Source organism: Heloderma suspectum, chromosome 1 (genome assembly GCF_057233095.1).
Source record: "Heloderma suspectum isolate Gila_16-S chromosome 1, 16-S_ref, whole genome shotgun sequence".
NCBI classification, from domain to species: domain Eukaryota; kingdom Metazoa; phylum Chordata; class Lepidosauria; order Squamata; family Helodermatidae; genus Heloderma; species Heloderma suspectum.
Genome location: NC_139458.1, coordinates 212739538 through 212755633, shown reverse-complemented (window position 1 = coordinate 212755633; position 16096 = coordinate 212739538). Strand labels below are relative to the sequence as shown.

The window sequence follows — 16096 nt, the reverse complement described above, 5'->3', positions numbered from 1 at the left end:
TAGTTTGAATGTGCAATTCAGAGATATCATGAGATACTGAGCATTATACACCATATTGTATTCGGATATGTTTTGTAATTTTGGGGTATTGAACTCCACAGCGTAATATGGGTGGGGGGAACTCTGGGAATGCAAAGCATCTTCCACGGGGCCCAGCAACATCCCTGTTAATGAACAATGCAATAATAAATTGACTGATGGCTGTTGTGTCCATTTGCATTTCTCAAATTTCTCCCTATGAGCTAATACCCACAGTATTCAAAATGTCGGCAGGGAGGCTTCCCTAACGGTGGAAGTCATGATTGCAAAGAACCTGACACCCATCACTCCTGGCCCCACAAAAAGTATGTCTGACATTCTTAAGTGTAGCAGAACAATTCTTGGAAGAAGAGACTTGGCAGAGGCTTCCTTTCCCTCCTGCCAATCAACCACAGAAATAGGTGAGCAAACATAATAAAGAAGTCCAGAAGTCATTTGAGACCAAATATCCCAGAGGACAGTATGAAGGCACATGACATATTTCTATTGCTGAAGCTAAGCAGGTCTGGCCCTGTAAAGTGGGACACTGCAGGGGAACCATTCATAAGCCGCTCTTAGAGGGGAATAGTGGAGTCTAAGTGCAGTAAATAAATCGCTTAAAATTATGTGTCTTACACCTAAAGAAAGGTGGGTGCTAGCTGCCTGCTTGTCTTCCTGGTCAGTTCACAGTTGGTTTGCCCTATACACAATTAGCCACACGTGTCCCTGCAAACAGCATGGAGACATATTGGTGTTAGGGCTGTCACCCATTAAAAAACATTTTAGGGTACAATCCTATGCATCTTTAGGCAGCAAAAATGCTACAACTCCTAGCATTCACCAGCCAACATGGCAGGCTAGGGAATGCTGGGAGTTGTAGGATTTTTTCTGTCTAAACATGCATAGGATTGTGTCCGTAGTTGATCAGTCACAGGAGTTTTAATTAGATATTGGTTAAATCTGTATATATTTGCATATAAAAAAGCAACAGTTCTGAAATAAATCGCACTTCCTTTATTTTAGGTGATACATGCCTAAGTCACCGTAGGCACCGTCTTTGAAGAGGCATTCCCTTTTCTGGGTGGCAGGGAAAGTAGAATGCCTCTTACAAGGTGGGCAGGGTGCCAGCAGTTTTTTTGCAAAAACTTACATTAAAAATGATGTCATGTTTTAAAACAACAACAACAGCAACTGGTGCTGAAAGAATCGAGGGCATCTTTTTTTGTAACCAATCAAAAGGTTTTTAAGCAATTAAACTAACCAATTAATTGATGAAACACTGCAATCCTAATTAGAATAAAATAAGGCTGAATGGAGCCTTGAGCAGTTCCACAACTATGACAGCACTGCCCCCCCCCCCGCCCCCAATCATGGGAATAGCTATAGCAGTATCTGTTTTACAACTCAGTCCATGCTAGCATTTCCCCATGCAAGGTACATGTCACAGAGGTGGATGCAGCTTGCTTACATAGGAGAAACTACGTATGAACTGGCTCTGTAGATCTCCGGATGTTCTGGACTTCAACTCCTAGCATTCCTGACCATTGGCCATGCTGGCAGGGGCTTCTGGCAGTGGAAATCCAAAACATCTGGAGACCTACCTTCTGCCCACCTGCTGTAGAACAAAGATGTTCAAACTTTAGCACGATAAGCTTCCCCATGTCACAAGATATATTGTTTAAGCCTCCCCAAATGTAACTAAAAGTGAAGTCATTTCTTATGACTATTGAAATCATGTATTAGCTGCCATTCAAAGTGGGGAACAGTGACAAACGGCAACCAGCAAACAAAGAAAAACAACAACAGCAGCAACAACAAACAAAACTAACCAACTGAACCGAAGATCAAACAGAAGAGATGTGTTTTACACCCCCTTCCAGAAGGCTAATGTGTTTTGCACTCCCTTCCAGAAGGCTAATAAAGCGGGGGGGGGGGGGGCGGGGGCTCTCACTCAATGAAGTATTGAAGCTTGAAGGTTATGAATGAATGGATTCGCATGGCAAGATTCTCTCTGTTCAAGAAGGGGTGGAGCCAGCAGAGAAACTGGAGCTGACAACAAGGTTTTAGCTACTACATCATCCTGCTTATCAACAAGCACAGCTGGATCAAAACATCCCCCAGACTCTAAACTTGTTTGAAAACATCACATTTTCCAGTCCCAGGATCACTTTTGTAATAATATATGTGCTTGGACACCCAAAGAAACATGAAACATGTCATCTTCCCATCCTATCAACCCTTGAATTTGGCTCCAGAGGCCATTTGTACACACCAGTAGCGTAATGTGTCCAGCTTGAGCCAGGGAGAAATGCAGGATCCTGAAATCAGAAAATATCATGTGCGAACTGACTTTAGGCTGCATTCAGACATAATGATAAACTATGGATTATTGTTACGTGAATGAGCCTGGGTGAACTTTCAGTTCATGCACTCCCCCTCCCCTTTCTTCCTCCTGCTCAGCCACAAGGAGATGATCAGAAGATTTTGCTTCTGTTTTTATCTAACCACAGTTTAGTGTTATGTCTGAACCTGGGGAAACTGTCAACAGACTTAACCAGGGGAGTCGTTAAGAAGGCCACCTGGGAACGGGCACCGGATCTTTTTGAGCTGGGCCCCGGATCTTTGCCTCAGATCTTTGAGCTGTCCTAATTGCCATTTTTTTTTTAACATTTTTCCATTGACTTGCATTGGAAAACAAAAACGGCCATAACTTTTTTAGTTTGTATGATACATGAAATTTGGAGGCTTGGTAGCCTCCTTGGAACTGAGTGAATCTGCCACATTTCAGGCAGTTAGGTCCAGTGGTTTTTGTGCTAGTCACAGGTAAAATTTGCTTTTTCCAAGAAAATCTGTCAAAGTAAAGAGCTATAATTTTTTTGTGCTTCCACATAAATTCATGGAATTTGGGGACCTAGCAGGCCCTATGGAGCTGACTGAACCTCCCAAATTTCAGATAGTTAGGTCCAGTGGCTTTTGCACTAGCCATGTGTAAAGTTTCCTTTTCTCAAAGCCTAAAACAAAAAGTAAAAACTGTCAAGTCACCCAGGGGATTAGAGATCCCAAGCAGAAGGTGTTTAAGGTGACCATTAGGAGGTCACTATCCCTAACCTCTGGTGTAGGGGTTTTTTTGAGGTGCAAAAAACCTCTCTCCCCCTACTTTTCTTTTCTGCTCTTACATGCCCACTGTTGTGAGCTTGCCTGCAATGAAATTTTGAAGAGGGAGAAGGAAGGAAAGAAAGAGCTGCATGTGAAATATTGGTATTTCACACAGCATCTGATTTTACTGCCCCAAACTGGAATGTTTGGATTCTGCAGAAGTTTAGTAGCTTCAGCACAGCAAAGGATCCAATCAGTCTCCACAAACTTCTTTCTCCCCCTCCACTTTAATTTCTCCTAAGTAGCTGTAGGACTTAAATAATCTCAAAGGGAGGGTTAGGACTACATGGCATCATGATTGAGAAACTGCTGGGGCTTTTAAATAGGATCTACAGTTTTAAAAAAAGCTAGAAAAAGCCCTCAGCCACCTCACCTCATAAAGTTCATTTAAGTACACACAATCCTTATAAACCCTCCACAGCCTCCGAAATTCCTCTGAAGTACTACCTCTCTGAACGGAGCCACTTGGCTTAGGGAATTCTCTCTATCCCCCACCCCCGCACACATTTCCAATCACCATTCTTCTTTTCCCTTCCTTCCCTTCCCTTCCCTTCCCTTCCCTTCCCTTCCCTTCCCCTCCCCTCCCCTCCCCTATCCTGTTCTTTCTTTCTTTCTTTCTTTCTTTCTTTCTTTCTTTCTTTCTCTTCTTTATTCCACCCAGAGAATATCTTGGGGAATTCTTAAAGAGAATTCTCTTTGGTGGGCAAGAAAAGTTCTGAACTGTATTTGACTTTATACGAACAGACAAGAGGGTTGGGTATTCTCCTTCTCACTTAAGCCTTTGAGAAAAGTGGGGTCACATGGTTGCAGAGAAACAAAACTGGGGCTGTGTTATTTGTCAGTTGCCATTATCCAGCAATAGGAAGGGCTGTAGCTCAGTGGTAGAGTGCATGCTTGGCATGCAGAAGGTTCCAGGTTCAATCCCCAGCATCTCCAGGTAGGGCTAAGAAAGAATCCTGCCTGCAACCCTGGATAGCCACTGCTGCCAGTCAGTGTCAACAGTACTGGGCTAGATGGACCCAGGGCCTGACTCAGCATAAGGCAGCTTCCTATGTTTCTATGAACAGAAAGCTTTAATAAAAAATGAGGTTTTGGTTTGTTTTTTAAGTGGAGGGGAGATAAATGCTGCTCATTTATACAAGCCTATGTATGCCTACTCAGAAGCCCCATTATGTTTAATGAGGCTTACCCTCAGGAAAGTGTGCATAGCATTCCAACTCAAGTTACTTTTGCAAGGAGCTTTGCACCTTGATGTTCTGCATGTTTACTCGGAAATAAGTCCTGAGTTGTGAGCATGGTTGTTGTTGTTGTTCAGTCGTTCAGTCGTGTCCGACTCTTCGTGACCCCATGGACCATAGCACGCCAGGCCTTCCTGTCCTGCACTTTCTCCCGGAGCGTGCTCAAGTTCATATTCATTGCATCGGTGATGCTATCTAGCCATCTCATCCTCTGCCATCCCCTTCTCCTTTTGCCTTCAGTCTTTCCCAGCATCAGGGTCTTTTCCAGAGAGTTCTGTCTAACGAATTGACTACCCTTTCAAATTGACTCAGTCCTATGCATGTTTTGTCATTTGTGGGTTGGGGGGGTGGGTTGCATGAACTCTAGCTTCAGTGGTGAGGGAAAGGCACTTAGTGCACGCTCTGAGTTTCCCCATAACTTAGCCCTAGTTTTGAAAATAGACTGATTGGCTGAATCCTGGTGAAGTCTTGGCACAAATGAAGTTATGGGGAGGAAGATACAATGAGAGCTTGTGCATAACATGGAGGAGGTAGAGAGGAGTTGCACAAAACAAGACATCTGTTTTTATGAAGAGTTGCTGGAGGACGGTAGGATGCGGAGGGATGGTTACATGGAGGGGAATAGAATTGGTAGGGGGAGAATATAAGTGCTCAGTGGTGAAAGATAAACATTCTGCACATGCTCAGAGGCACTCTCTATTTAAGAACATAAGAAGAGCCGTGCTACATCTAACGTCCAGCATTCTGTTCATACAGTGGCCAACCAGATGCCCACTGGAAACCCACAAGCAGGACATGAGTGCAAAAGCACCTTCCCACCCATGTTGCCCTGCTGCTAACATTGGTGAAATGTAAATAAATTCTAGTAATTCTAAATTAGAATGCATGTATATCCTTCAGAAACTTTGCAGGTTTCTTGCCTGGGGGACACCTCTAATGACCTGTACATTTTCTTACAAATTTACCTAAAAACTATTGGGGAAGGGGTGAATGGAAGGGGAAGCAAATCCCTCCCTCCCCCAAACTGGAGAACTCCCCTTCCACATGAACTGCTGCACCTATCCTTCTGAAACTTTGCTGGTTTCTTACTTAGGGACAACTGTAAGCCGTCTGCAATTTTCAGAACAATGGTCCACAAGGAACATAGGGAGGTAAGTATGTCTTCTTTTGGAGACCTCAAAATGTCAAGACCACCCTTGCACAAAAACCCTTGTGGCTATCATTCTGAAATTTGGCAGACATGATCTCCTCTGATGGGGCAATTAATCCTAAAAATTTTATCCAATTCTTCCAATGAATTAAAACGTTATTGGCAGTTCCCTTTAAAAGAAAATCAAAATATAAACCCTGCACCTATTTTTCTGACATTGGGCAAGTGTAATCCCCTTCTAGGGGGCTACTATGCCTGAAATTATCCAGTTCTGACCAAGAGAAACAAGTTACAAGTTTTTTTTCGAATTTCCCATGGTAGTCAACGGGAAGCATAAAGACTCGTTTTTCCAAACCTTGACTCAGGTTTGGTGCTGAGCTGAAGTGGTCTGACTACAAATTGGCCAGAGCAGAAGTGCGTTGTTTTCCGAAATGCTGAATCGAGGTCTGAGTTGAAGTGAGGTGGGGGGTCAGTGCACACTTCTTACGTATGTACATATGTATGTAATCTATACACACATGCAAGCACACTGCATGCACTCACCACATACACACATGACGTGCGCTTAGACGTGTGTGTATGTGTATGCAAATTTGTGTTATGGGCCTGTGCCCTGGATCTTTTAAGACCCTAGCAATGCCCCTGGTCTTAACAATAGTTTACTGAAACAAGCCACCTTCAAATTTTTGTTTATGACGCTGGTGTTTCAATAAACCATAGTTAAAATTAACCATGGTTTAAGATTTGGATGAAACATTAAACTATGGTTAATTGAAAATGAAAGCAAAAGCTTCCAATCTCTTCCTTGCAACCCCACCGGAGAAGAGGGAAGGGGGAAAGTAGACGCTTACCCAGGCTTGTTCATGTAATGAGAAACCATAATTTATCATTATGTTTATGATGGTTTATTGTTATGTCCCAATGCAGCCTCAGAAAGTGTTGACTGAAAGAAGCTTACTTTTGGCACAGTTTGAGATCTTTGACATACCCATTATGGGTAATAGTCATTCCCCATGTTGTAGGAATAAAGTAAATGATAGCCCTATGCCCTACACCTCAGCACATTCTTTAAAGTTCAGAACTGGAAGGCTCATGTCAATCACTCTCCTATCCCTGTGCATGAGGCTATACATCTAAGCATGGACTATACATCTATGTCAGAACCTCCAAAACTAAGTATCTGTGTACCTCTTCATTTATGTTCCTACCATTCAACAAGGTTTCTGGTACATTGTTTGCCTCCCTCCCTCCCCGCTGCTTTTTGGGGGTTAGTTTCTCCATAGTATTTGTTTCATGTTCTAATGGTGACGTAAATCTTCTGTTTCCATCCAAGATGCTAGCAATGGAATGTGGGTAGGCAGCTCGGTCTTATGACCAAGAGCCCCCACTATCTTTGGGCAAGCAAGACACAGTTAGGCCTCTCCATGAGCACACAAAACAGTGTTTCACCCACGCCTGCAGGCACAAAACAAGACTATTTTTATTTCTCAAGAATTCTCAACCCCACACACCCCAATCTGACAAATATTTAGACAGAGCCAATTTAAAAAGGCCTCCGATTAGCTTTTTACTTTATCCGAGAATTGTTTTGTATTAAAAAGGCATTATGAATAGTTCCTCTTATACAGAGCACAAGAGGCGCCCGTCTTGTTCCCTTGACGGCACTGCCAACAGCAGTCCGTTCAAGCCAGCATTACACCAGTTACAAAACCCTTGGCTTCTTGAAAAGAGAAAACACAAGGCTATTGATCAGTGTTTGAATCACATATTCACAGGAGGGGGTGGCGGGGAGAGACCACTATGCAGATCTAAGAGAGGACAATTTTTATTTAGCCTTGACTTTAACAAGCTTTTAATGCATGCCACAGAGAAAAGATACACTGTTTGTAGTTCTAGCACGCATGAGATCATTTAATGAAGAAGCCTGCTTTTCATGCCAAGGTAGAAATCAAAATTGTCAATACGCCACTAAAATATTTAACCTCCTTAGAGGGGTTGATGAAACAGATTTGGGAAGCAGAGCAGCACACAGGAGGCAAAGGAACTTCACAATGAATGTAAAGCTTAATAAGATAAGGAGATTCTCATATATGGCTTGGATAAGGACTCTCAATTTTTGTCACCTGGAGACTGCTAAAGATCAAAGTGACCAAACCCTTCCCTAGGCTAATGAAGCTGCAGAGCCATCCCCATTCCACAGCATTTCCCCCAAATACAAGTTGGGGAAAGGACAATAAGTAGCTAGGCAGCCTTGAGGCTCTTGCTTTCTGAACAGCAGCTGAACAACTGAGAATTTAAGGCAGTCCAATATTCTACCTGCCTGATGGTCCCAGCCATCAACTTTTTCCTTCATGTATTAGCTGGGATAAATGTAGAGCTAGTATGTTGACTGGTGGACAACAGCAGCTGATCTGGTCAAAGCCATCTGACAATTTCAAGCTGTACTTATACATTCAGCCCACTGGTTGAGTAAACCACAAAAGACTGACTCCGCAAGCAATGCTCACACTATCCAGGATACTAGAAAACAGAGTATTATTTCTGAAGCAAATAAATAAGCATGTGACATGTCTGAGGGTTTTCCCCAAGGAAAACAAAAAGCCCTGGCATAAAAACTATAGTTTTACATTAAAATCCCACTTTTCTTTGATCAGGAAACTCAAGGTGATATAGGCAGGGTTCCAATCCAGGCACTGACCAGATGTAGTCTTACTTAGCTTCAGCACAGTGGCTTTATCACATGTCTTTGGTTAAGACCATGCTCTGGGAGATGTTCCACTGGGTACCAGTACTATCAACATAGATTAAGGAGAAAGCAAGTTGACCCAGTCAAAACACACACATAAAAACTTGTTTGAGGGGAGCCAAGGAAGGACTTGTGTCTTCTTGAACATTTAGACACTAACCTGTCTTGTAGATCTCATAGCGCAGAGAGAAGCCGGCACCTTGACGAGCATAGTCTGAAGTGAATTTAATATATAGAGATGGGCCCGATGAGGTGATAGTAGGAGGAGCGATGTTTCCACAGTGCTTTCCCAGAAGGTCAGCTGTTTCACTGTCCCCATCCCGTATCTCAATAAAGTCATACCTGTCAATGGGGGGAAGAAGATAAAACAAGGCACAATTAAGAGAAAGATATCGAGAAAAAAACAAAATTAAAACAATATTTTTACAGACACCTTATAGTTAACATATGGTGATTTACCTTGTCTAGAATATCAGTCCCTTCTATATACATAAATCTTTTCCAGAGGGTTGATCCTTTACTCATCAAGCAGAAAGCATTATATTTTACTTAATTAATAAGCTCTTGCAAAGTATTCAATTATCTAATACTTTGCTATCAAATTATCCAGTAGCATTCACTGAATACCCTCAAAATAGCTTGACAGCATCGAAACGTGGTGAAATCTGCACTTCTGCTCATTTATTGAAAGCATTTCATTATCTGAACATTTTAGATGTCCTATGAGCCATTGTGATAAAGTTTTATAGCAATCATAATCTGTAAAACATACAGAGCCATGGACATTCCCCTGCTCTTCCTGGAGTCCATAAATAAATCTTTGGCCTTTCTATGCACTTATCTATAAAAATCATTTGTTTTCATTTTATATTCCAAGCTGCCTCTCTTTGCTGATTGTTTGTGTGCAAAATTCATAATCTGGGAAGTTTCTGTCGTTTTTAAATAACGTGGTCAGGCTTTATGGCATATTTAGAAATGTAATTATTTCTTTAATTTACTTCTTGCACTGTAACCCAAAAATAGCTCTTAAGGTGGCTAAAAGGGCCCTTAAAATTATTTGGGTAGTGTCTACAACAGGCATGACCATGCAGAGCAGAGATTTGTCACTCTGCATCATCACCTGTTGTTGTTGTTCAGTCGTTCAGTCGTGTCCGACTCTTCGTGACCCCATGGACCATAGCACGCCAGGCCTTCCTGTCCTGCGCTCTCTCCCGGAGTGTGCTCAAGTCCATATTCATTGCATCGGTGATGCTATCTAGCCATCTCATCCTCTGCCGTCCCCTTCTCCTTTTGCCTTCAGTCTTTCCCAGCATCAGGGTCTTTTCCAGAGAGTTTTCTCTTCGCATTAGGTGGCCAAAATATTTGAGCTTCAGCTTCACTATCTGTCCTTCCAATGAGCACTCAGGGTTGATTTCCTTTAGGATGGACTGATTTGACCTCCTTGCAGTCCAGGGGACTCGTAAGAGTCTTCTCCAGCACCACAGTTCGAAAGCATCAATTCTTCAGCGCTCAGCCTTCCTTATAGTCCAGCTCTCACAGCCATACATTACTACTGGGAAAACATAGCTTTGATTAGACGGACCTTTGTCGGCAAGGTGATGTCTCTGCTTCTTACTATGCTGTCTAGGTTTGCCATAGCTTTCCTCCCAAGGAGCAAGCGTCTTTTAATTTCATGGCTACAGTCACCGTCTGCGGTGATCTTGGAGCCCAAGAAAATAAAATGTGTCACTGCTTCCATTTTTTCCCCTTCTATATGCCAGGAAGTGATGGGGCCAGATGCCATGATCTTCGTTTTTTTAATATTGAGTTTCAAACCAGCACTCTCCTCTTTCACCCTCAACAAGAGGCTCTTGAGATCCTCTTCGCTTTCTGCCATTAGGGTGGTATCGTCTGCATATTGGAGGCTGTTGATAATTCTCCCAGCAATCTTAATTCCGACCTCTGATTCATCCAACCCGGCGTTTCTCATGATGTACTCTGCATATAAGTTAAATAAGCAGGGTGACAATATGCAGCCTTGTCGTACTCCTTTCCCAATTTTGAACCAATCGGTTGTTCCATGTCCGGTTCTTACTGTTGCTTCTTGACCCTCGTACAGGTTTCTCAGGAGACAGCTAAGGTGGTCTAGTACTCCCATCACTTTAAGAATTTGCCACAGTTGGTTGTGATCCACACAATCAAAGGCTTTAGCGTAGTCAATGAAGCAGAAATAGACGTTTTTCTGGAATTCTCTTGCTTTCTCCATGATGCAGCGAATGTTGGCGATTTGATCTCTAGTTCCTCTGCCTCTTCGAAACCCAGCTTGTACTTCCGGTAGTTCTCGGTTCGCATACTGCTGAAGCCTAGCTTGTAGGATTTTGAGCATCACCTTGCTGGCATGTGAAATGAGCGCAATTTGCGGTAGTTTGAACACTCTTTGGCGTTGCCCTTCTTTGGAATTGGAATGTAAACTGACCTTTTCCAGTCTTGCGGCCATTGTTGAGTGTTCCAAATTTGTTGGCATATTGAATGCAACACTTTAACAGCATCATCTTTTAGGATTTTAAATAGCTCGGCTGGAATACTGTCATCTCCTCTAGCTTTGTTGTTAGTAATGCTTCCTAAGGCCCACTTGACTTCACTCTCGAGGATGTCCGGCTCAAGTTCAGTGACCGCACTATCATGGCTATCAGGGACATTCAGATCTTTCCTGTACAGTTCTTCTGTGTATTCTTGCCACCTCTTCTTAATCTCATCTGCTTCTGTGAGGTCCCTGCCTTCTTTGTCCTTTATCATGCCAGTCTTTGCACCAAATGTTCCCTTGAGATCTCAGATTTTCTTGAAGAGATCTCTAGTCTTTCCCATTCTGTTGTTTTCCTCGATTTCGTTGCATTGTTCATTTAAGAAGGCCTTCTTGTCTCTCCTTGCTATTCTCTGGAAAGCTGCATTCAGTTGGATATAACTTCCCCTTTCTCCCTTGCTTTTCGCTTCCCTTCTTTCCTCAGCTACTTGTAAAGCCTCATCAGACAGCCACTTGGCTTTCTTGCATTTCTTTTTCTTTGGGATGGATTTTGTTGCTGCCTCCTGAACAATGTTACGGACTTCCGTCCATAGTTCCTCAGGCACTCTGTCTATCAGGTCTAATCCCTTAAATCTGTTCCTCACCTCCACTGTATATTCATAAGGCATATGATTGAGGTCATACCTGAATGGTTTAGTGGTTTTCCCTACGTTCTTCAATTTAAGCCGAAATTTTGCAACAAGAAGCTCATGATGTGAGCCACAGTCAGCTCCAGGTCTTGTTTTTACTGACTGTATAGAGCTTCTCCATCTTTGGCTGCAAAGTACATAATCAATCTGGTTTTGATATTGACCATCTGGTGATGTCCATATGTAGAGTCGCCTCTTGTGCTGTTGGAAAAGAGTGTTTGCTATGATCAGCGTGTTCTCTTGGCAAAACTCTATTAGCCTTTGTCCTGCTTCATTTTGTACACCAAGGCCATGCTTGCCTGTTATCCCGGTGATTTCTTGACTTCCTACTTTAGCATTCCAATCCCCTATGATGAAGAGGACATCTTTTTTTTTTTGGTGTTAGTTCTAGAAGGTGTTGTAGGTCTTCATAGAACCGATCAACCTCAGCTTCTTCGGCCTCAGTGGTTGGGGCATAGACTTGAATTACTGTGATGTTGAATGGTTTGCCTTGGATTCGTACTGAGATCATTCTATCGTTTTTAAGATTGTACCCCAGTACTGCTTTTCCCACCCTTTTGTTGACTATGAGTGCTACTCCATTTCTTCTGTGGGATTCTTGCCCACAATAGTAGATATGATGGTCACCTGAATTAAATTCGCCCATGCCTGTCCATTTTAGTTCGCTGATTCCCAATATGTCGATGTTCAATCTTGCCATCTCATGTTTGACCACCTCCAGCTTACCTTGATTCATTGACCTTACATTCCAGGTTCCTAAACAATATCGTTCTTTACAGCATTAGATTTTCTTTTCACCACCAGACACATCCACAGCTGAGTGTCCTTTCGGCTTTGGCCCAGCCGCTTCACTCTTTCTGGCGCTACTTGGAAATACCCTCTGCTCTTCCCCAGTAGTATATTGGACACCTTCCGACCTGAAGGGGTCATCTTCCGGTGTCATCTCTTTTAGCCTTGTGATACGTTCCATGGGGTTTTCTTGGCAAGAATACTGGAGTGGGTTGCCATTTCCTTCTCCAGTGGACCACATTTTGTCAGAACTCTCTGCCATGACCTGTCCGTCTTGGGTGGCCCTGCACGGCATAGCTTATGGCTTCACTGAGTTACGCAAGCCCCTTCGCCACAACAAGGCAGTGATCCATGAAGGGGATCATCACCTGACTAGTCCTCAACTTCTATTCACTACTTCTCCGCAACCCCTAAAATACTCAGACAGAGATATGTTTGTGTCACCACATTACTCCTTGTTAAAAAAAAGTTTCCAAAAATCCACAAAAGTTCAAAGAAACAGGTTAAGGTCCAACCATGCTAACAGAAAACAAACTGTATAAATTGGAAACATTTGCATAATTATCAAAATGCATAAATTATTTTCATTATAGAATACAAATTTAATTCATTTACCCATCTAATTTATTTCCTTTCTATACCGCTCTGGGCAGTCCACAAAAAATCATTTGGCATCCTCGCCAATGTTTCTCATTCACAGAAGGAACATAATCATTTCTCAGCCCTCCTATAAGTAGGGATGGGGCAGGACTTTTGAATTGGGGAGGCTCAAAATGAAAAACAAACTTGATTCAGAGCAGTGTAAATCTGGATTGATCCTTGAAATGGGCTGCAAATTCAGATCCACTGCCCATCCTCTCAGTACCTTCCCCTTTCAAGAGCAAACCCCTCAACAACAAAAAATTCAGTTCTGGAAGGGAGTAACGGTGATAGCAGGGAGCTACCTTTACTTCTGGCAGGCCAGCCCAGCCAACTCCAGAAGATGAAATGACACTCAGAAGCATAATTTCTTCCTGGGATTGAGGGATTTTATAGTTTTATCACAGACTGTCTCTCTTCTTTGCATTTCCCTTTGACCTCACGGCTAACATCCCCCCTCCCCTTTACACCTATGTTCCAACTCAGGGCAACATACTATGCATCCGACAAAGTGAACATCTGTTCCGCCAAAGTTTATGCCACAATACGTTTATTAGTCTTTAAGGTGCCACAAGAATCTTTGTTGTTTCTGCTGCAGCATAGTTACCCCTCTAGAAACAGATCCCAGCAGGAACTGATGAGGATGCTCAGAAGAATCATTTCAAATTCTGGGAGTTGGCCAAGCGAGGCCAGCCAGTGAGCTTATCTGGAGGACTGAGCCTTCTGCTGCTGGTTACCACCCCCTCCCCGTCTTGCAAAGGGAGGGCATTCTTTTTTGCTTACTAGGGAGGGACAAAAAACAAGTGGGTTTTATGGCTACTTCTTGCTAGTATGTTCAAAACCCTGCAAAGTTTTTTAGTATTCACAGGGAATGGACTGCAAAATCCAAGTAGTTCTGAGACAAACAGGAGAATGTCTGATTACCTCTAGCTTTAGAGCTCAGAGTCCAAGGCTCACTCATTCATTCAGAGCTACTGTCTGTGCCAACTAGCTTGTTCTGCTCCTCTGCGTTTCACTGAATTGTTAGGGATAAAGTTGGAGACACCCAAGCCGTATCCAGCCCCTGGGCTGTACCAGCTGGCTCCTCAGTTGCCAACCCAGAGTATGCAGCAAGTGCTGACTGTGGCACTGGTTCTTAACTGGCAGTCATGGGAGAGAGGGGAGAGATTGTCCTCCATCATCTCTTCAAAGCAGCTGTCCCATAAACCTAATTGCTGACTAGGGAATTAAGTTGTAGCTCTGGCTATATTTCTGCTCGTCAGATTGTGTGTCTGAGTATCTTAAACCTTTGGTCATCACATTCCATTTGATTCCAGACAGATGTCTCCAGAGTTGTGACTTCAGAGTTAGCCAGATTATAAAATATCAGCTCATAAATTAAAGTACAGGTAAATAAAAGTTTTCATCAATAAAATGAAGACAGAGCCAAGGTTTGCAAGGAACTAGTTATGCTTAATTCTTTCTTCTAGAGATATAAATACTCCCCCCCCCCCGCCCCTTGTTAACATCAAGTAAATTGCGAAATGAAGTTTTGCCTCTTTGTATTTGTTATTTGTTGTGGCTTTGTTTTCTTTACTGCTTGACAGTAATTTTCACTGTTTTTAATGGTTTTAACTTTTAGCTACTTTGAGTTCTTTTGAAAGAGAAAGCAGGATACAGATTTTTTAAAGTAAAATAAATAAATGTTGAGTCCACCTTCCACAAATAATTCTAAATTGCAGGCTGATCTTGTATGTTACAAGTTCATTATGTGAAGGTCCCAGTGACGATTTCAATGAAAATGCAGGACTTCCAAGAAGGTTTCTTCTCTTGTCCTTATTTCCTCTCTCTGTCTGCATTCACAGCACTGTAGTGTTCAAAGTGCTTCAGATACATTCTAAGTCATTCTTACAATAGCCCTATAAAGCAGGGGTGGGGAACTTTTATGGGTTGGGGGGGCAAATAATGCCCCACCCAGCACTCTGTGTGCTTGATGATGTCGGGGGTGTGGCTACATGCCCTGTCATTTGGACACCAGCTGAAGTGCCAGCTGGAACTCCTCAATCCAGTGTCTCAGCTGGGGACCTGGTTTCATTGCGTGCTGGCTTTCCCCAGCCAGGGAAAACCCACACAGCCCAAAGCAGCCCCAACACAGGCACCAGTGGAGGAGTGCTCCTCCATTCCGTGCCTCTGTCAGGGCACCTGTTCTGTGCCTTCCTGCATTGGGGAGGAAGCAGGGTGGGCGAAGCACTTAGTGCACCGCTCCCCCTCCCAACTGAAATCCCCCTGTTACCTCTGAACAGAGAATCCCCCTGTTATTTCCAATCAGTGATCAGAGATAACAGCGGGGATTCCCTTGTGCACTTCTCGCCCTCCCGCTGACTGGAGTTAACAGTGGGGATTCCTTTCCTCACCTCCTCCCCAAGCCCCCAGTAGCCTCCAGAGGGTTGAGTTTAGGGAGGGGCCCACAGAGAGAGTCCAAGCCTTCATGGGCTGGATGGGGAACCTCTACAGGCCAGATTAGGCCCATGGGCAAGAGGTTCCCCATCCCCGCTGTAAAGGTCAAATACCTGGTGAGTAATCCTGGCTATTATTATCACTTCCATATGACAGAGAGGACTGCAGCAATAATGGCTCTTCCTGCAGATCTTTATAACAGCAGTTTCTTTGTCTTGCCCAGCAGCTGTCTGATCTTCCTTAGACCATGGCCAAAGTCTTAACACATTACAATTCACTGTGGTCTCCTGGAAATTTCTCAAGAAAACCCAGGGCTATGGGGTAGTATGGATTTGGAAGAAGAGTTTGCTGCAAAATTATGAAATAGCTCCTCCACTCCTCAAAATAAAGATTGGGTTCTGGATTTTTCATCTGTGCTGCTAAGGCAAGCTTGGTGGTGTATTTTATACTCTGACTGCTTCATCTGAATATTATCCAGTCTAGTCGTCTCTGACATGAACTCTTTCTCCCTGCAATTTGTACAAAAAGTGTAGTTGTGTGCTGTGAACACTTTTGTCCTCACAATAACATCATTTGCAGGAAATCGCCCGTCTCCCTTCCTCTATTTATATGCATTGTGTCAACCTGTTAAAACAGCATGTTACCACTCTCCTCCTCAAAGGGGCTGGGGAGGAAAGAAAAGTGATACACTGCCAGGCTTCTGGCTTTGTCACAAGTTCCTCTATTTGTGAATCA

The 16096-nt window shown here is 43.2% G+C and overlaps 1 protein-coding gene across 2 annotated transcripts in view; it reads right to left on the bottom strand.

Annotated features, from left to right (window-relative positions):
• NRP2 (neuropilin 2) overlaps positions 1-16096 on the bottom strand; it is a 228783-nt gene that overhangs the window by 129111 nt on the left and 83576 nt on the right. For both annotated transcript variants that reach the window (XM_084818435.1, XM_084818442.1), the window contains exon 3: positions 8469-8650. In XM_084818435.1, the coding sequence (XP_084674561.1) occupies positions 8469-8650 (182 nt within the window). The remainder of the gene's footprint in view (positions 1-8468; positions 8651-16096) is intronic.